Source organism: Leucoraja erinacea, unplaced genomic scaffold (assembly GCF_028641065.1).
Source record: "Leucoraja erinacea ecotype New England unplaced genomic scaffold, Leri_hhj_1 Leri_312S, whole genome shotgun sequence".
Lineage (NCBI taxonomy): Eukaryota > Metazoa > Chordata > Chondrichthyes > Rajiformes > Rajidae > Leucoraja > Leucoraja erinaceus.
The window spans coordinates 50471-70864 of NW_026576213.1; the positions used below are offsets into that span (position 1 = coordinate 50471).

A 20394-nucleotide genomic window follows, 5' to 3' on the forward strand; every position below is an offset into this window, starting at 1 on the left:
TATTCCAAATCTATTAAATTTAATAACTCAATTTGGTCAGTTTTCAGGATATAGAATTAATTGGAATAAAAGTGAAACCATGCCAATAACAAAACTCAATTTACATACATTCAATGGACATCTTTATGGGAAAGGCACTTTTCTTTCATTTCAAGAGTTACAACAGAATCATGGACTGCACTCAAATAATTTCTTCAGATATCTACAAATTAGACATTATGTTAAATCTAATACACAAGTCTACAGGACTAGGGAACCAGAAATCCTTGATGAATGTTTGAACAAGCATCCTAACACTGAAAAATTAATAGCTTATATTTATAACACCCTCCTAAACAACGCTGCTGAACCCGCGGGAATGCTGATAAATGTGAGGTGCTACACCTTGGCAGAACAAATCAAAATAGGACGTACATGGTAAATGGTAGGGAATTGAAGAATACAGTTGAACAGAGGGATCTAGGTATAACCGTGCATAGTTCCTTGAAGGTGGAATCTCATATAGATAGGGTGGTAAAGAAAGCTTTTGGTATGCTAGCCTTTATAAATCAGAGCATGGAGTATAGAAGCTGGGATGTAATGTTAAAATTGTACAAGGCATTGGTGAGACCAAATCTGGAGTATGGTGTACAATTTTGGTCACCCAATTATAGGAAGGATGTCAACAAAATAGAGAGAGTACAGAGGAGATTTACTAGAATGTTGCCTGGGTTTCAACAACTAAGTTACAGAGATAGGTTGAATAAGTTAGGTCTTTATTCTCTGGAGCGCAGAAGGTTAAGGGGGACCTGATGGAGGTCTTTAAAATGATGAGATGGATAGACAGAGTTGATGTGGACAAGCTTTTCCCTTTGAGAATAGGGAAGATTCAAACAAGAGGACATGACTTCAGAATTAAGGGACAGAAGTTTAGGGGTAATATGAGGGGGAACTTCTTTACTCAGAGAGTGGTAGCGGTGTGGAATGAGCTTCCAGTGGAAGTGGTGGAGGCAGGTTCATTGGTATCATTTAAAAATAAATTGGATAGGCATATGGATGAGAAGGAAATGGAGGGTTATGGTATGAGTGCAGGCAGGTGGGACTAAGGGGAAAAAACATTTGTTCGGCACAGACTTGTAGGGCCGAGATGGCCTGTTTCCGTGCTGTAATTGTTATATGGTTATTTGGTTATATGGGAAGGGCGATTGTTTCAGTCTTTATATTGTCACAAAAGTATTTCTGTTCCGTTGCCGGACGCGGTTAACACGTTGAAATGAACGGATCAACAGACAGTTCTGATTTCAGTTCCTGTTTATTTCACTGTTCCCACATTTACATTCCCCCTGGTTTTATTTCCGTGCTCGCTGCGGTTTCACGACGTGGAATTTGGGGATTAAATGGGAGCCGTTCAGCGCCGACCTGTTGTCCACCGGGTTTCTGCCCCACAGCCCCCGAGCCCCGCTCCTGACGCCGGTCCCGGGACCCGACCCTTTTACACACCCGGAGCGGAACTGGGGCAGATTCTCAGCCACTGGTCTTTATGCCAATTCTCAAAGTAAGGATAAAGTCTCTCCGTGAATTTATTCTCAGTGAAGGTGTGGAGATGGGACTTGGTGTCCGCGTCGTAAAAAGAAACTGTCCCCGACTCGTAACTGAGATAAACTCCCACCCTCCCGGGGACCCGACGTGCGGGGAGACGGAATGGAGGGAAGGTGAATGCTTTAGACTTGTCATCCAACCGCTCGATGCTCCAGAATCCAGTCTCCGGTGTCAGTTTGACCTGTCTATTCCTCTCAACAGACTCTGCGATGACTCCCAGACACCATCCCCGACTCCCCGCCACCTCCACCTCCCAGTAATGTCTCCCCGATGTGAATCCTTCCGATCCTAGCACACACGCCGAGCCTGTAAACGTCTTCCCGGTGTCATGGAGACTTCTCCGGATCCAGATCCTGGTACATTTTACCCTCTTCCGATCCTTAGACACCTCAAGCAGTGGACCGGCTGTTTCCACATCCAGGGTGACGGAGACTGGGGGGAGAAGCAGAGAATCAGAGAGTCCCCGGGGATCGGGGGAGAAGTTGCTCAGCCTCAGGGGGAGGGGGGGGACTCAAACCTTGCCCCGGGGTTTCCCCCACAACCACAACAGACGGACAACAGGCATCTTTCCCGGTGTTTCTGAACCGGGAAGGAGAGGGGAAATTCCGCATGTTATCGTGAACGGGAGGGGGCGAGGTGTGCAAACAAACAGGGAAAACAAATGTGGAAAGTGCCTATGAACGAGAGATTGCAGGTGGAGATGGAGAAATAAGGCGGGTATTCAAATATCTTGCCAGTAGATGGCGAGGGAGAGACAGATTGGAAGATGAGGAGACGGAGGTGAGTGGTAATTAGAGGTGGTTAAAGAGGATGTAGAGATGTGGGGTGGAGTTGCCGTGATCATACTGAACGGGAGTGGACTGGACGGGCGAGGCAATCTGCTACTGTTTATTTGCTTGCTTTGGAGAAGGGTAGATCTGATGCATCTGGACAACTAAGAACACTCATTGTGACCAATATATGAACTTCACTGAGGGACTTGACAATGTTTTGCATGTAAGGCTGGTCCAGAAAGTAAAGGCAGGTGGGATCCCTGACGAGTTGGTAAAATGGACCCACAATTGACTTGGTGGTTGGAGGTGGTAGGTAGCGGTAGAAGGATGATTTTCCTGCCTGGAGGGTCTGTGACTGCTGGAATGCAGCAGAGATCGATGCTGCAACCATTGCTGTTTATTTTATGTTTTCATGGCTTGGATGTGAATGTAGGAGGTGTGACTACTAAGATTGTGGAGAATGGGTAATGTTGTTGGATAGCATGGAAGTCTGTCAAAGTCTGCAGCAGGATATAGGCTAGATCATTGAAACCTTATTGTCATGCAGGGATATCAATACTGGAGGTTTCTACGCAGTTTTCTTCACACAAAGAATCACCAATACCAGGAATATTTTGCCAGAGGAGTTGGTGGAATCAGATGTAACCACTACATCTAAGAGACATTGCGATTTAGCAAACAAGGTGTAGAATAATATGGTTCTAATGTGTGGAAATAGGATTTGTGTGGTTGGGGAAAAAGGTGGACATGGACGCGATGGGCCCCCGACTTTGTAATATATAACCATGGCTCTCTGGCTCCAAGAGCACTGAATGACTGTTTATCCCCAGCCACCGGTGCAAGGAATTCCAAAGGTTGGCCAGTGTCTGCGTACAGTAATGTCTTCCTGATAGAGTAGTGGCCAGAGGATCTGGGGTGACGGAGGAACTGAAGGAAATCCACATTAGGCAGTAAATGGTGTTGCATAGACTGATGGGACTGAAGGCTGATAAATCCCCAGGGCCTGATGGTCTGCATCCCAGGGTACTTAAGGAAGTGGCTCTAGAAATCGTGGATACATTGGTGATAATTTTCCAATGTTCCATAGACTCAGGATCAGTTCCTGCGGATTGGAGGGTAGCTAATGTTATTCCACTTTTTAAGAAAGGCGGGAGAGAGAAAACAGGGAATTACAGATCAGTTAGCCTGACATCGGTGGTGGGGAAGATGCTGGAGTCAATTATAAAAGATGAAATAGCCACAGATTGGGGTAGCAGTAACAGGATCGGTCCGAGTCAGCATGGAATTATCTGGAATTTTTTGAAGATGTAATGAGGAAAATGGACAAGGGAGAGCTAGTGGATGTAGTGTACCTGGACTTTCAGAATGCATTTGATAAGGTCCCACATCGGAGATTAGTGGGCAAAATTAGGGCACATGGTATTGGCGGTAGAGTGCTGACATGGATAGAAAATTGGTTGGCAGACAGGAAACAAAGAATAGGGATTAACGGGTCCCTTTCAAATTGACTAGTTTGGTACCGCAAGGCTTGGTGCTGGGACCGCAGCTATTTACAATATACATCAATGATTTGGATGAAGGGATTCAAAGTAACATCAGCAAACTTGCAGATGACACAAAGCTGGGTGGCAGTGTGAACTGTGAGGAGGATGCTATGAGAACACAGGGTGACTTGTACAGGTTGGGAGAGTGGGCAGATGCATGGCAGATGTAGTTTAATGTGGATGAATGTGAGGTTATCCACTTTGGTAGCAAAAACAGGAAGGCAGATTACTATCTTAATGCCGTCAAGTTGTGAAAAGAGGAAGTACAACGGGATCTGGGGGTCCTTGTTCATCAGTCTATGAAAGTAAGCATGCAGGTACAGCAGGCAGTGAAGAAAGCGAATGGCATGTTGGCCTTTATAACAAGAGGAGTCGAATATAGGAGCAAAGAGGTCTTTCTGCAGTTGTATAGCCCTAGTGAGACCACACCTGGAGTATTGTGTGCAGATTTGATCCCCTAATTTGAGGAATGACCTTCTTGCTATTGAGGGAGCACAGCGTAGGTTTACAAGGATAATTCCTGGGATGGCAGGACAGCCAGACCCCCTTAGACAGGGGAAACTTCCTCCCTGCATCCAGCCCATTGAGCCCTGTAAGGACTTTGTATTTCACTGAGATCCTCTCCAATACACCTGAACTCTCGAGTACACAGGCCTAGTCTACGCAATTTCACCCCAGCACAGTAAACCTATTCTCCCAGGAACTTGTTCAAGTGCAAACAAACTTCGCTGTGATGCTTCCCCCAGAGCCCATTAATACCATTAATCTTCACATGTAAGTATTGCATAAAGATGTCTTAAAATAGAACAATGGAAAAGGTATCAGTTTTACCTCGTTTGATGATATCAGATGTTTCGCTCAATGCCACGTTGTAGAATAAGGTGCAATCATACTTTTCAATGGGCAACGCGCCATCTACCACCAACATTGGTTTGTTTTCATCACTATCCCTGCAAATATTTAACAGCTGGTTAGTAACTGTGCATTAGGTGTTTATTTTGAGCTGTGCTATAAAAACATACATTGTTTCAGTCAAAAGCATGTCCTACCTGCTCTTGCGACCAGCTTCCTCCTGAAATAAATAAAACACAAATCTCAATAGACTGGGATCGTCATGATGGCGGGTATTTCACTAAATTGCAACAAAAAATCCCTCTGATAATTCCCATTTCCCAGCTCTTTGTCGCTGTCACACAGACAGAAAGTGGATATTGTCGTAGAGACATCGAACACGGGGGAAAGCATTAGGAATGTCGATGAAAATAACTGCGAGTATGCAACTTACGAGTGAGACCGAGTAGGTCGTGGGATTTTATCTGGAGGAGATGTCAGAGATAATGGGATGGAACATTTTAAGATCAGAGGCGGATTTAAATGTGTGGGGGTTGGAAATATTATCACTATTTGTGGGGAGAAGAAAAATAAAATCTGAAATGTATGATGGCCTTTAATAAATTCCACAAGAAATGCAGGAAACAGAACGTGGAACTCACAGGGTGGCCTGAAGACAATATTGCAGATAAATTTAAGATGAAGTAGAATAAATACATGAGGATTCCTGGAATTTGGGGCATTATTGTCAGATGTGGAGAGTAGATGGAACAGATGGAACATTGACCCAGTACAGAATTACTGGTAAATGCAGCATTTATTTCAGGAATTTAACCCACCATTTTGTGACTTCCATTTTGCCAAACTGTAGTGTGACTAGGCTTGTATTCACTGGAGTTTAGAAGGATGAGGGGATACTTATAAAAACATATAAAATTATTAAAGGACTGGACAAGCCAGATGCAGAAAAAATGTTCCCAATGTTCGGCGAGTCCAGAACCAGGGGTCACAGACTTAGAATAAAGGGGAGGCCATTTAAGACTGAGGTGAGAAAAAACTTTTTCACGCAGAGTTGTGAATTTGTGGAATTCCCTGCCACAGAGGGCAGTGGAGGCAAAATCACTGGATGGATTTAAGAGAGTTAGATAGAGCTCATGGGGCTAGTGGAATCAAGGGATATGGGGAGAATGCAGGCACGGATTATTGATTGGGGACAATCAGCCATGATCACAATGAATGGCGGTGCTGACTCGAAGGGCCGAATGGCCTCCTCCTGCACCTATTTTCTATGTTTCTATGCGACCCCTCACCTGAAGAAATATCATGCCGTCCTTATGGCCTGTCTGTTCCCGAAACGTTGAGAGTTCCTCCTGAATGGAATTTAAATTGTCTTGTATCTCTTGAAGATTTTTCTCCATTGTTTTTACAATCTTCGCCTCTTCTTCCTGGACATCTCCGAGTAAGCGTTGCTCTTTCAGAGTGAGAATCTGGTGCATTTCAGCAAACTGGGATGCGATCAGTGACTGAAGGTTGCGTGACTCTTTCTGCCAGATGAAAGATGAGAATCAATATATTATCCCAATAGACAATCGACAATAGGTGCTGGAGAAGGCCATTCGGCCCTTCGAGTCAGCACCGCCATTCAATGTGATCATGGCTGATCATACCCAATCAGTACCCACGTTCCTGCCTTCTCCCCATATCCCCGGACTCCGCTATCTTTAAGAGCCCTATCTAGCTCCCTCCACTGCCCTCTGAGGCAGAGAATTCCACAGACTCACAACTCTCTGTGTGAGAAAGTGTTTCCTCGTCTCCGTTCTAAATGGCTCACCCTTATTCTTAAACTGTGGCCCCTGGTTCTGGACTCCCCCAACATCAGGACCATGTTTCCTGCCTCTAGCGTGTCCAATCCCTTAATAATCTAACATGTTTCAATAAGATTGCCTCTCATCCTTCTGCACTCCAGAGTGTACAAGCCCAGCTGCTCCATTCCCTCAGCATATGACAGTCCCGCCAACCGGGAATTAACCTTGTAAACCTACGCTGCACTCCATCAATAGCAAGAATGTCCTTTCTCAAATTAGGGGACCAAATCTGCACACAATACTCCAGGTGTGGTCTCACTAGGGCCCTGTACAAATGCAGAAGGATCTCTTTGCTTCTATGCTCAACTCCTCTTATTATGAAGGCCAACATGCCATTCACTTTCTTCACTGCCTGCTGTACCTGCATGCTTACTTTCATTGACTGATGAACAAGGACCTCCAGATCCCATTGTACTTCCCCTTTTCCCAACTTGACACTATTTACATAATAATCTGCCTTCCTGTTTTTGCTACCATATAACCATATAACAATTACAGCACGGAAACAGGCCATCTCGACCCTTCTAGTCCGTGCCGAACACATAATCTCCCCTAGTCCCATATACCTGCGCTCAGACCATAACCCTCCATTCCCTTCCCATCCATATAACTATCCAATTTATTTTTAAATGATAAAAACAAACCTGCCTCCACCACCTTCACTGGAAGCTCATTCCACACAGCTACCACTCTCTGAGTAAAGAAGTTCCCCCTCATGTTACCCCTAAACTTCAGTCCCTTAATTCTCATGTCATGTCCCCTTGTTTGAATCTTCCCTACTCTCAGTGGGAAAAGCTTTTCCACGTCAACTCTGTCTATCCCTCTCATCATTTTAAAAAAACCTCTATCAAGTCCCCCCTTAACCTTCTGCGCTCAAAAGAATAAAGCCCTAACTTGTTCAACCTTTCTCTGTAACTTAGTTGCTGAAACCCAGGCAACATTCTAGTAAATCTCCTCTGTACTCTCTCTATTTTGTTGCCATCCTTCCTATAATTAGGCGACCAAAATTGTACACCATACTCCAGAATTGGCCTCACCAATGCCTTGTACAATTTTAACATTACATCCCAACTTCTATACTCAATGCTCTGATTTATAAAGGCCAGCACACCAAAAGCTTTCTTTACCACCCTATCTACATGAGATTCCACTTTCAGGGAACTGTGCACAGTTATTCCCAGATCCCTCTGTCACCTACATTCTTCAATTCCCTACCATTTACCATGTACGTCCTATTTTGATTTGGCCTGCCAAGATGTAGCACCTCACACTTAGCAGCATTAAACTCCATCTGCCATCTTTCAGCCCACTCTTCCAACTGGCATAAATCTCTCTGTAGACTTTGAAACTCTACTTCATTACCCGCAACCCCACCTATCTTAGTATCATCTGCATACTTACTAATCCAATTTACCACACCATCATCCAGATCATTGATGTACATGACAAACAACAGTGGACCCAACACAGATCCCTGTGGCACCCCACTCGTCACTGGCCTCCAACCTGACAAACAAACATCCACCATTACTCTCTGGCATCTCCCATTCAGCCACTGTTGAATCCACCTTGCTACTCCACCATTAATACCCAACCATTGAACCTTCTTAACCAACCTTCCATGAGGAACCTTGTCAAAGGCCTTACTGAAGTCCATATACACAACATCCACTGCGTTACCCTCATCAATTTCCCGTGTAACATCTTCAAAAAATTCAAGAAGATTAGTTAAACAAGACCTTCCAGGCACAAATCCATGTTGACTGTTCCTAATCAGACCCTGTTTATCCAGATGCTTATATATATTATCTCTAAGTATTCTTTCCATTAATTTGCCCACCACTGACGTCAAACTAACAGGTCTATAATTGCTAGGTTTACTCTTAGACCCCTTTTTAAACAATGGAACAACATGCGCAGTACGCCAATCCTCCGGCACTATTCCCGTTTCTAATGACATTTGAAATATTTCTGCCATAGCCCCTGCTATTTCTACACTAACTTCCCTCAATGTCCTAGGGAATATCCTGTCCGGACCTGGAGACTTATCCACTTTTATATTTCTCAAACGTGTCAGTACTTCCTCTTCTTTGATCCTCATAGTTTCCATAGCTACTCTACTCGTTTCCCTTACCTCACATAATTCAATATCCTTCTCCTTGGTGAATACCGAAGAAAAGAAACTGTTCAATATCTCCCCCATCTCTTTTGGCTCTGCAGATAGTTGTCCACTCTGACTCTCTAATGGACCAATTCTATCCCTCGTTATCCTTTTGCTATTAATATAGCGGTAGAAACCCTTCGGATTTACTTTTACCTTACTTGCCAAAGCAACCTCATATCTTCTTTTAGCTTTTCTAATTTCTTTCTTAAGATTCTTTTTACATTCTTTATACTCCTCAAGCACCTCATTTACTCCATGCTGCCTATAATTATTGTAGATCTCCCTCTTTTTACGAACCAAGTGTCCAATTTCCCTTGAAAACCATGGCTCTTTACAATTTTTACGATTTCCTTTCAACCGAACAGGGACATAAAGATTCTGTACTCTTAAAATTTCACCTTTAAATGTACTCCATTTCTCTTCCACATCTTTCCCATAAAACAAACTGTCCCAATTTACTCCTTTTAAATCCATTCGCATCTCCTCAAAGTTAGCCTTTCTCCAATCAAAAATCTCAACCCTAGGTCCAGTTTTGTCCCTCTCCATAATTATATTGAAACTAATGGTATTGTGATCACTGGACCCGAACTGTTCCCCAACGCATACCTCTGCCACCTGACCCATCTCATTTCCTAACAGGAGGTCCAGTACCGCCCCTTCTCTAGTAGGTACTTCTATGTATTGTTGCAAAAAAACTATCCTGCACACATTTTACAAACTCCAAACCATCCAGCCCATTTACAGAATGTGTTTCCCAGTCTATGTGTGGAAAATTGAAATCTCCCACAATCACTACCCTGTGCTTACTACTAATATCTGCAATCTCCTTACATATTTGTTCTTCCAATTCTCGCTCCCCAATACCTCTTGCCCCTCCAATTCTATCACACCTGAAGCAACGAAATCCTGGAATATTTAGTTTCCAATCACAGCCCTCCTGCAACCATGTTTCACTGATCGCCACAACATCATACTTCCAGGTGTCAATCCAGGCTCTAAGTTCATCCACTTTTCTTACAATGCTCCTAGCATTAAAATATACACATTTAAGAAACCCACCCTCTCTTATTCTCTGATTATTTTCTTTTTCTTCTCTCTCCCCTACATTTTGGGTCAGAGTGCTACCATTCTCTGCCCCCTGCTTCACACACTGACTGCTAGCTTTCCCAATTTGAGTCCCTCCCCCCAACCATACTAGTTTAAAGTCTCCCCAGTAGCCTTTGCAAATCTCCCCGCCAGAGTGGATAACCTCATATGTATCCACATTAAACTGCATCTGCCATGCATCTGCCTCCTCACCCAACCTGTCCAATTCACCCTGCATTGTCATAGCATCATCCTCACCGTTCACACTGCCACCCAGATTTGTGTCATCTGCAAATTTGATGTTACTTTGAATCCCTTCATCTAAATCATTGATGTATATTGTAAATAGCTGCAGTCCCAGCACTGAGCCTTGCGGTACCCCACTAGTCACTGCCTGCCATTCTGAAAGGGACCCACCCGTTAATCCCTCCTCTTTGTTTCCTGTCTGCCAACCAATTTTCTATCCATGTCAGCACTCTACCTGCAATACCATGTGCCTTAATTTTGCCTACTAATCTCCTATGTGGGACCTTATCAAATGCTTTCTGAAAGTCCAGGTACACTACATCCACCGGCTCTCCCTTGTCCATTTTCCTAGTTACATCCTCAAAAAATTCTAGAAGATTAGTCAAGCAAGATTTCCCCTTCGTAAATCCATGCTGACTCGGACTGATCCTGTTACTGCTATCCAAATGGGCTTAATAAGAAAAGGAAAAATGGATTATGAAAGAAAACTGGCAGTGAACATAAAATCTGACTGCAAAAGTTTTTATAGATATGTGAAAAGAAAGAGATTAGTTAAAACAAATGTAGGTCCCTTGCAGTCAGAAACAGGTGAGTTGATCATGGGGAACCAGGATATGGCGGACCAATTGAATAACTACTTTGGTTCCGTCTTCACTAAGGAAGACATAAATGATCTGCCGGAAATAGCAGGGGCCCGCGGGTCAAAGGAGGTGGAGGAATTGAGTGAAATCCAGGTTAGTCGGGAAGTGGTGTTGGGTAAATTGAATGGGTTAAAGGCCGATAAATCCCCAGGGCCAGATAGGCTGCATCCCAGAGTACTTAAGGAAGTAGCTCCAGAAATAGTGGATGCATTAGTAATAATCTTTCAAAACTCCTTAGATTCTGGAGTAGTTCCAGAGGATTGGCGGGTAGCAAACGTAACCCCACTTTTTAAGAAGGGAGGGAGAGAGAAAACGGGGAATTACAGACCAGTTAGCCTAACATCGGTAGTGGGGAAACTGCTAGAGTCAGTTATTAAAGATGGGATAGCAGCACATTTAGAAAGTGGTGAAATCATTGGACAAAGTCAGCATGGATTTACGAAAGGTAAATCATGTCTGACGAATCTTATAGAATTTTTCGAGGATGTAACTAGTAGCGTGGATAGGGGAGAACCAGTGGATGTGGTGTATCTGGACTTCCAGAAGGCTTTCGACAAGGTCCCACATAAGAGATTAGTATACAAACTTAAAGCACATGGCATTGGGGGTTCAGTATTGATGTGGATAGAGAACTGGCTGGCAAACAGGAAGCAAAGAGTAGGAGTAAACGGGTCCTTTTCACAATGGCAGGCAGTGACTAGTGGGGTACCGCAAGGCTCAGTACTGGGACCCCAGCTATTTACAATATATATTAATGATCTGGATGAGGGAATTGAAGGCAATATCTCCAAGTTTGCGGATTACACTAAGCTGGGGGGCAGTGTTAGGTGTGAGGAGGATGCTAGGAGACTGCAAGGTGACTTGGATAGGCTGGGTGAGTGGGCAAATGTTTGGCAGATGCAGTTTAATGTGGATAAATGTGAGGTTATCCATTTTGGTGGCAAAAACGGGAAAGCAGATTATTATCTAAACGGTGGCCGATTGGGAGAGGGGGAGATGCAGCGAGACCTGGGTGTCATGGTACACCAGTCATTGAAGGTAGGCATGCAGGTGCAGCAGGCAGTAAAGAAAGCGAATGGCATGTTGGCTTTCATAGCAAGAGGATTTGAGTATAGGAGCAGGGAGGTTCTACTGCAGTTGTATAGGGTCTTGGTGAGACCACACCTGGAGTATTGCGTGCAGTTTTGGTCTCCAAATCTGAGGAAGGACATTATTGCCATAGAGGGAGTGCAGAGAAGGTTCACCAGACTGATTCCTGGGATGTCAGGACTGTCTTATGAAGAAAGACTGGATAGACTTGGCTTATACTCTCTAGAGTTTAGGAGATTGAGAGGGGATCTTATAGAAACTTACAAAATTCTTAAGGGGTTGGACAGGCTAGATGCAGGAAGATTGTTCCCGATGTTGGGGAAGTCCAGGACAAGGGGTCACAGCTTAAGGATAAGGGGGAAATCCTTTAAAACCGAGATGAGGAGAACTTTTTTCACACAGAGAGTGGTGAATCTCTGGAACTCTCTGCCACAGAGGGTAGTTGAGGCCAGTTCATTGGCTATATTTAAGAGGGAGTTAGATGTGGCCCTTGTGGCCAAGGGGATCAGAGGGTATGGAGAGAAGGCAGGTACGGGATACTGAGTTGGATGATCAGCCATGATCATATTAAATGGCGGTGCAGGCTCGAAGGGCCGAATGGCCTACTCCTGCACCTAATTTCTATGTTTCTATGTGCCGCGATTTCATCTTTTATAATTGACTCAGGCTAACTGGTCTATAATTCCCTGTTTTCTCTCTCCCGCCTTTCTTAAAAAGTGGGATAACATTAGCTATCCTCCAATCCACAGGAACTGATCCTGAGTCTATAGAACATTGGAAAATTATCACCAATGCGTCCACGATTTCTAGAGCCACTTCCTTAAGTACCCTGGGATGCAGACCAGCAGGCCCTGGGGATTTATCAGCCTTCTGTCCCATCAGTCTACCCAACACCATTTCCTGCCTAATGTGGATTTCCTTCAGTTTCTTTGTCACCCCGGATCCTCTGGCCACTAGTACATCAGGAAGATTGTTTGTGTCCTCCTTAGTGAAGATGGATCCAAAGTACCTGTTCAACTTATCTGCCATTTCCTTGTTCCCCATAATAAAGTCACCTTTTTCAGTCTTCAAGAGTCCAACTTTGGTCTTAACTTCTGTATTATTCCCAGAAATACAGAAATTCCCATTGTTGTTCCACTGTCATCCCTGCTAAGGTATCTTTCCAGTCAACTTTGGCCAGCTCCTCTGTCATGGCACCATAGTCCCCTTTATTCAACTGCAACACTGCCACCTCCGATTTACCCTTCGCCCTCTCCAATTGTAGATTAAACCTGACCATGTTATGGTCACTGCCTCCTAATGGCTCCTTAACCTCAAGTTCCTTTATCAAATCCAGTTCATTACACAACATTGAATCCAGAATTGCCTTCTCCCTGGTCGGCTCCAATACAAGCTGCTCTAAGAATCCATCACGAAGGCACGCCACAAACTCCCATTCTTGGGGTCCAGTACCAACCTGATTTTCCCAGTCTACCTGCATGTTGAAATCTCCCATAACAACCATATCATTACCTTTACTACATACCAATGTTAACTCCTGATTCAACTTGCACCCCATATCCAGGCTACTGTTTGCAGGCCTATAGGTAAGCTTTACCAAATATTTCAGAATTATCAAGATTTACTAGAATGTTGCCTGGGTTTCAACAACTAAGTTACAGAGATAGGTTGAATAAGTTAGGTCTTTATTCTCTGGAGCGCAGAAGGTTAAGGGGGGGACCTGATAGAGGTCTTTAAAATGATGAGAGGGATAGACAGAGTTGATGTGGACAAGCTTTTCCCTTTGAGAATAGGGAAGATTCAAACAAGAGGACATGACTTCAGAATTAAGGGACAGAAGTTTAGGGGTAATATGAGGGGGAACTTCTTTACGCAGAGAGTGGTGGCAGTGTGGAATGAGCTCCCAGTGGAAGTGGTGGAGGCAGGTTCATTGGTATCATTTAAAAATAAATTGGATAGGCATATGGATGAGAAGGGAATGGAGGGTTATGGTACGAGTGCAGGCAGGTGGGACTAAGGGGAACAAAATTTGTTCGGCATGGACTTGTAGGGCCGAGATGGCCTGTTTCCATGCTGTAATTGTTATATGGTTATATGGTTAAGCCCCAAGAGAGTCTTTGCACCCTTGTAATTCCTTAGTTCTATCCATACTGACTCCACGTCTCCTGTTTCAATGTCAGCCCTTCAAAGGAACTGTATTTAATTCCTCAACAACAGAGCTACCCCACCCCCTCTGCCCACCTGTCTGTCTTTTCGATAGGAGGTATACCCTTGAATATTCAGTGAATATGTCACTCGTGAGAGCAGAAATATGCCATTCGGCCCAACATGTCTATGCTGGGCTCTGTATGTTTCTACACTATTCCCATTTACATGTATTTAATCCATAGGTTTCATGACCTTGGCAATTCAAGAGCTCGTCTTGATAATTCTGAAATATTTGGTGAAAGTAACATACAATCACATCATTCCCATTTTCCAAGTATTCCCTGCAACCTATTCCATTTCATGTGTCCATTTACCCTCAGTGGACAGAACCAGGTCACCGAAACTAGCAGACAGCACCACTTAGAATGACAAACTTCATGGATTCATACAGCAAGGGTGTTAGATACCGACCAAAATACCCCATCTGCACTATTTCCACTTGTCCACATTTGGCCAAGACAGTTCTCAAACTTTTCTCTCCACAAATTTGTTTGGATATCTTTTAAATGTTGTTAAGGTAACCGACTCAACTACCTCATCTGGCAGCTCGTTCCATGTACCCACTACCAAAGTTGTCCTTCATGTTCGTTTTAAATCTTTTCCCACTCACCTAAAACCTACACCCTCACATTCTCGACCCCCTACTAAGGGTAAAAGACTGACCAACGTATCATTTCCTTTCATGATATTGTACACATGCCACAGACCATTCTGCAGATTGCTGTGCTCCAGGGAGTAAAGTCCTTGGCTGATCAACCTCTCCCAAGAATTCTGCCACTCGATTACTGAGTTCTATAGAGGTGCCAAATTATTGCACACATCACAGGGTTAAAATCTACACAAAAACATTCAATCGATAGTACAAAGCCTCACCTGAACTCCAGAAATGCTCTCTTTCTGTTCCTGCTCCATTTTCTGGATCTCTGATTCCTTTTCTGTGAGAGATTCGAAAGAAGATTTCACCTGTTCCTGGGGTTGGGGTTTCAGATCAGAGAATAAAAAGGTCAGACAAGGAAGAAAAGACTAGACAATGATGTGATCAAAAGTGATTTAGTTTTACCTTGTAGAATTCAATTGCTTCTTCTATCAGCATTAAGCTGTGAGACTCGTGTTCCTTCACAGTTGCACAAATCAAACAGATTAGTTTCTTGTCAGTTTTACAAAACAGCTTCAGTTCTTCCTGATGTTTCTCGCAGTGAAGTTTGCTTTTCTTCGCGTTGAGATTCGGGCTCGCTGTTCGAGCTTTCATGGACAGTCGAAACAAGGCCCGATTTACCGTAAGGGTGCGTTCTGCAGATTCCTCTCTGCATTCCGGGCAGGAGTTTCTCCCCTCCCTGTCCCAACTCTGTGTGATGCAGGGGCGGCAGAAGTTGTGTCCGCAGTCCAGCGCCACCGGATCGATGAAGAAATCTTTGCAGATGGGACAAACTACCTCCTCGGTCCAACTCTCAGCCGGGCGTTTCGCAGCCATTTTAATGTATCCCGCACTTTCTTTGTTTTCTGGTTCAAAATGTTTTCAATCACGTGTAGTTGCAGAACCCCTGCATTACAGCGAGTGTCCACTGCGCTCCCTGCCGTCCCGGGCAGTGAATGTTATTCGGCTGCAAGTGTTCAGTGTGAAGGTGTCCTGGCCACTTAGTTTCTTGGTCCTCCAAAATATTCCAAATGGAATTTAAACTTGAGGTGGTGGAGGGAGGACTTAAGCTATTGGGAAGAAAGTGCTACTTTAAATTTAGTTGCATCTGGTTGGGTAACTATAGTTGGGTGTAGATTATTCCATGCTTTAATTGTGCGGGGGAAGAACGAATTGCTGTACACATCTTATTTAAGAAGGAACTGCAGATGCTGGAGAATCGAAGGTACACAAAAAAGCTGGAGAAAATCAACTCGAGTTTCTCCTGCTGTACACATCTGTCTTTGTAGCTGGAATCACAAATTGGATCGAATGCCCTCGTCTGCTCCTAATTGGTTTGGGTTTGGTGTAGGTCTTGTAGTCTATGTCGAGCTGGCCATTTAACATTTTGTAAAAACAGGTCATAGAAACATAGAAACATAGAAAATAGGTGCAGCAGTAGGCCATTCGGCCCTTCGAGCCTGCACCGCCATTCAATATGATCATGGCTGATCATCCAACTCAGTATCCTGTACCTACCTTCTCTCCATACCCCCTGATCCCTTTAGCCACAAGGGCCACATCTAGCTCCCTCTTAAATATAGCCAATGAACTGTGGCCTCAACTACCTTCTGCGGCAGATAATTCCAGAGATACACCACTCTCTGTGTGAAAAAAGGTTTCCTCATCTCGGTCCTAATAAAATTCCCCCTTATCCTTAAACTGTGATCCCTTGTTCTGGAATTTCCCAACATCGTGAACAATCTTCCTGCATCTAGCCTGTCCAACCCCTTAAGAATTGTGTACGTTTCTATAAGATCCCCCCATAATCTTCTAAATTCTAGCGAGTACAAACCCAGTCTATCCAGTCTTTCTTCATATGAAAGTCCTGACATCCCAGGAATCAGTCTGGTGAACCCTCAAACGGTGAGCTTCACGTGTGTCTGTCTTGGAGAGGGTTCCACTCCAGAGAATTCAAAAGTTTGGTAACACTTGCTTCTCTCTCATAGGTGTTGGTAACAAATCGAGCTGCCTGTCTTTGGACACGTTCTCACTCGGGGGAGAAGAACAAGGGTCTCGACCCGAAACGTCACACATTCCTTCGCTCCATAGATGCTGCCTCACCCGCTCAGTTTCTCCAGCATTTGGCGCGACCAAACGGAAGTGGGGTTCGCGGTAAGTACGCGCAAAATTCCCGCGTGACCCTTCTTCGGACTTATTCCCTTATTTTTCACTTATTTGTTCTATATCTCTTTATATTATATTTAAGAGGGAGTTAGATGTGGCCCTTGTGGCTAAAGGGATCAGGGGGTATGGAGAGAAGGCAGGTACAGGATACTGAGTTGGATGATCAGCAGCCATGATCATATAGGGTGATTTCACCAAAGGTCAAATGAGCGTAGATCCCCCTCACGTGACCGAAAATTCTGACTGGAGGACATCTCTCAGTTTGGTACATGTAAGTGAATGGGGAAACACGCACTTTCCCACCCGTTAAAAACATGGAAAACGGCCGATTTTAAGATCCAAAATATCGGGAATTATCGCATTTGCTCGCTGAATTTCATCAAAACTAAGGCATTATTAACTTACTTTTGATGAAATTCAGCGAGCAAATGCGATAATTCCCGATATTTTGGATCTTAAAATCACCACGGCAATTGTCAGCTGTTCATTTCCGCGGCTTTCTACCTTCAGTTCCCTCTTGTAATTACCTCACTTTCTATCTTTTGTTTTGCCTGAAAATTTAGGTCGCTGTGCTTCAGGGTCACCCCGACTAGCACAGAAAATTTCAGCTCAAAAATCGGCCGTTTTCCATGTTTTTAACGGGTGGGAAAGTGCGTGTTTCCCCATTCACTTACATGTACCAAACTGAGAGATGTCCTCCAGTCAGAATTTTCGGTCACGTGAGGGGGGATCTACGCTCATTTGACCTTTGGTGAAATCACCCTATTGAATGGTGGTGCAGGATCGAAGGGCCGAATGGCCTCTACTCCTGCACCTATTTTCTATGTATCTATGTTGTGTGTAAACACTCTGACGTCACTCATGAGCGCTCTCCAGTTAAAGCTCCATTCACAAAATCCTTTGTTCTCTCTGACATCACCACTGAGGCGTGATTGGCCGGCCCAGATCATGTTGGCCCGCCCCTGATGTACGATTGGTTGGCCCAGATCATGTTGGCCCGCCCACTAACGCGTGATTGGTTGACCTAGATCATCATGGCCCGCCCACTGACGCGTGATTGGCCGACCCAGATCAGGATAGTCCGCCTCCTTACGCGTGATTGGTTGGCCCAGATCATGTTGGCCCGCCCCCTAACGCGTGATTGGTTGGCCCAGATCATGTTGGCCCGCCCCCTAACGCGTGATTGGTTGGCCCAGATCATGTTGGCCCGCCCACGGACGCGTGATTGGCCTGCACCATTCCTTCTCTATAGGATTGCTACTGTCTCTAGTAACTTTGGTGGGTGTTGGGCGGATGAATGGGAATTAATGGAGAGGTTAAAAGGAATAGGCAGAAAGAAGGGAATTGTGGGTTACACAAAAAAGCTGGAGAAACTCAGCGGGTGCAGCAGCATCCATGGAGCGAAGGAAATATGCAACGTTTCAGGCCGAAACCCTTCTTCAGACGTTGTTGAGGCCAATTCATTGGCTATATTTAAGAGGGAGTTAGATGTGGCCCTTGTGGCTAAAGGGATCAGGGGATATGGAGAGAAGGCAGGTACAGGATACTGAGCTGGATGATCAGCCATTATCATATTGAAGGGAATTGTATTGGGGGTAGAGGATTGATGGGTTATAACATTCACTCTCCGCATCATCCTCCCCGTCCCCCTCCTCCCTCGTCCCTTCCCGAAATTCCCTTCTCCACCCCGGATTAAGACTCCGGGAGACACGTTCTCTTTGCCAGAGTCTCCCCCCGACATAGAAACATAGACAATAGGTGCAGGAGTAGCCTGCGCCGCCATTCAATATGATCATGGCTGATCATCCAGCTCAGTATCCCGTACCTGCCTTCTCTCCATATCCCCTGATCCCTTTAGCCACAAGGGCCACATCTAACTCCCTCTTAAATATAGCCAATGAATTGGCCTCAACAACGTCTGAAGAAGGGTTTCGGCCTGAAACGTTGCCTATTTCGTTCGCTCCATAGATGCTGCTGCACCCGCTGAGTTTCTCCAGCATTTTTGTGTACCCTGGCCTCAACTACATTCTGTGGCAGAGAATTCCAGAGATAACTCCCGGGGGCTCTCTGATTCTGTGCTCCCCCCCCCCCCCCCCCCCCCCCAGTCTCCGCCACCCTGGATGTGGAAACAGCGAGTCTGGGGCTCGAGAACCCGAAGAAGGTGAAATGTACTGGTACCTGGAGGAATCTCCCTGGGAAGAGGTTTGCAGGCTGTCCGTGTGTGTGTGTGCTGGGATCGGATGGATTAACATCAGGGAGACATTACTGGGAGGTGGAGGTGGCGGGGAGTGGGGGCTGGAGTCTGGGAGTCGCCGCAGGGTCTGTGGAGAGGAAGAGAAGGGTCACACTGACCCCAGAGACTGGAGTCTGGAGGATCTAGCGGGGGTGGGATGACGTGGTTTGATGCATTCACATCCCTTCTATCCCGTCTCCCCATTCCCGGGAGGTTGGGAGTTTATCTCAGTTACGAGACATAGAGTCACAGTGATACAGTGTGGAAACAGGCCATTCGGCCCTACTTGTCTACACCGGCCTACATGTCCCAGCTGCACTAGTCCCATCTGACTGCGCTTGGTCCATATCCCTCCAAACCTGTCCTATCCATGTACCCGTCTAACTGTTTCTTAAACATTGGGATAATCCCAGCCTCAACCACCTCATTTGGCAGCTTGTTCCACACACCCACTACCATTTTTGTGAAAAAATTACACATCAGATTCCGATTAAATCTTTTCTTCTTCACCTTAACCTATGTCCTCTGGTCCTCATTCCCCTACTCTGGGCTAGAGACTCTATGCATCCACCCAATCTACCTCATCCTCCTGTGCTCCAAGGAATAGAGACCCAGCCTACTCAACCTCTCCCTATTGCTCACATCTTCTAGTCCTGGCAGTATCCTCGTATATCTTCTCTGAACCCTTTCTAGCTTGACAATATATTTCCTATAACATGGTGCCCAGAACTGAACACTATTCGAAATGCGGTCTCGCCAAAGTCTTATACAACTGCACCATGAGCTTCTGCAAAACCACTCGTTTTTGTATCATCAGCAAACGTGCTAATTTTGCCCTTTCTGTTCTCTTGCAAATCATTGATGTAGATGACAAACAGTAACGAGCCCAGCGCCGAACCCTGAGGCGCACCACTAGCCACAGGCCTCCAGTCCGAGAAGCAACCTTCCACCATCACCCTCTTCTCCCTTCCATGGAGCCAATTTGCTATCCATTCAGAGTCCGGGACAGTTTCGTTTTTCGACACGGACACCAAGTCCCATCTCCACACCTTCACAGGGAATAAATTCACGGAGAAACTTTATCCTTTCTTCGGGCCTTGGGATGGAAACTGTCTGAGAATCTGCTCCTGGTGTGTAAAAGGGTCGGGCCCCGGGACCGGCGTCAGGAGCGGGACTCAGGGGCTGTGGGGCAGAAACCCGGTGGACAACAGGTCGGCGCTGAACGGCTCCCATTTAATCCCCAAATTCGGCGTCGTAAAACCCCAGTGAGCGCGGAAATAAAACCAGGGGGAATGTAAATGTGGGAAGAGTGAAATAAACAGCAACTGAAATCAGA

The 20394-nt window shown here is 45.2% G+C and overlaps 2 protein-coding genes across 3 annotated transcripts in view; one reads left to right on the forward strand and one right to left on the reverse strand.

The window, feature by feature from the left end:
- Nucleotides 1-20394, forward strand: part of LOC129693490 (zinc-binding protein A33-like) — a 43372-nt gene extending 22978 nt beyond the window's left edge. The window contains exons 7-8 of the mRNA XM_055630302.1: nt 16648-16813; nt 19926-20394. Of these exons, the coding sequence (XP_055486277.1) occupies nt 16648-16813; nt 19926-19929 (170 nt within the window). The 3' untranslated portion in view covers nt 19930-20394. The remainder of the gene's footprint in view (nt 1-16647; nt 16814-19925) is intronic.
- LOC129693488 (zinc-binding protein A33-like) lies at nt 1273-15569 on the reverse strand. 2 transcript variants are annotated; one of them, XM_055630298.1, is made up of 7 exons: nt 15435-15544; nt 15086-15104; nt 14899-14994; nt 6037-6270; nt 4945-4967; nt 4727-4845; nt 1273-2010 (listed from the first exon to the last, which is right to left on the reverse strand). In XM_055630298.1, exons 1-7 carry the CDS (start codon nt 15494-15496, stop codon nt 1472-1474), a joined length of 1092 nt encoding a protein of 363 aa, XP_055486273.1. In that variant the 5' UTR covers nt 15497-15544; the 3' UTR covers nt 1273-1471. The 2 variants fall into 2 exon arrangements, with proteins under 2 accessions (XP_055486273.1, XP_055486272.1); XM_055630297.1 differs by having other exon boundaries at nt 15086-15569.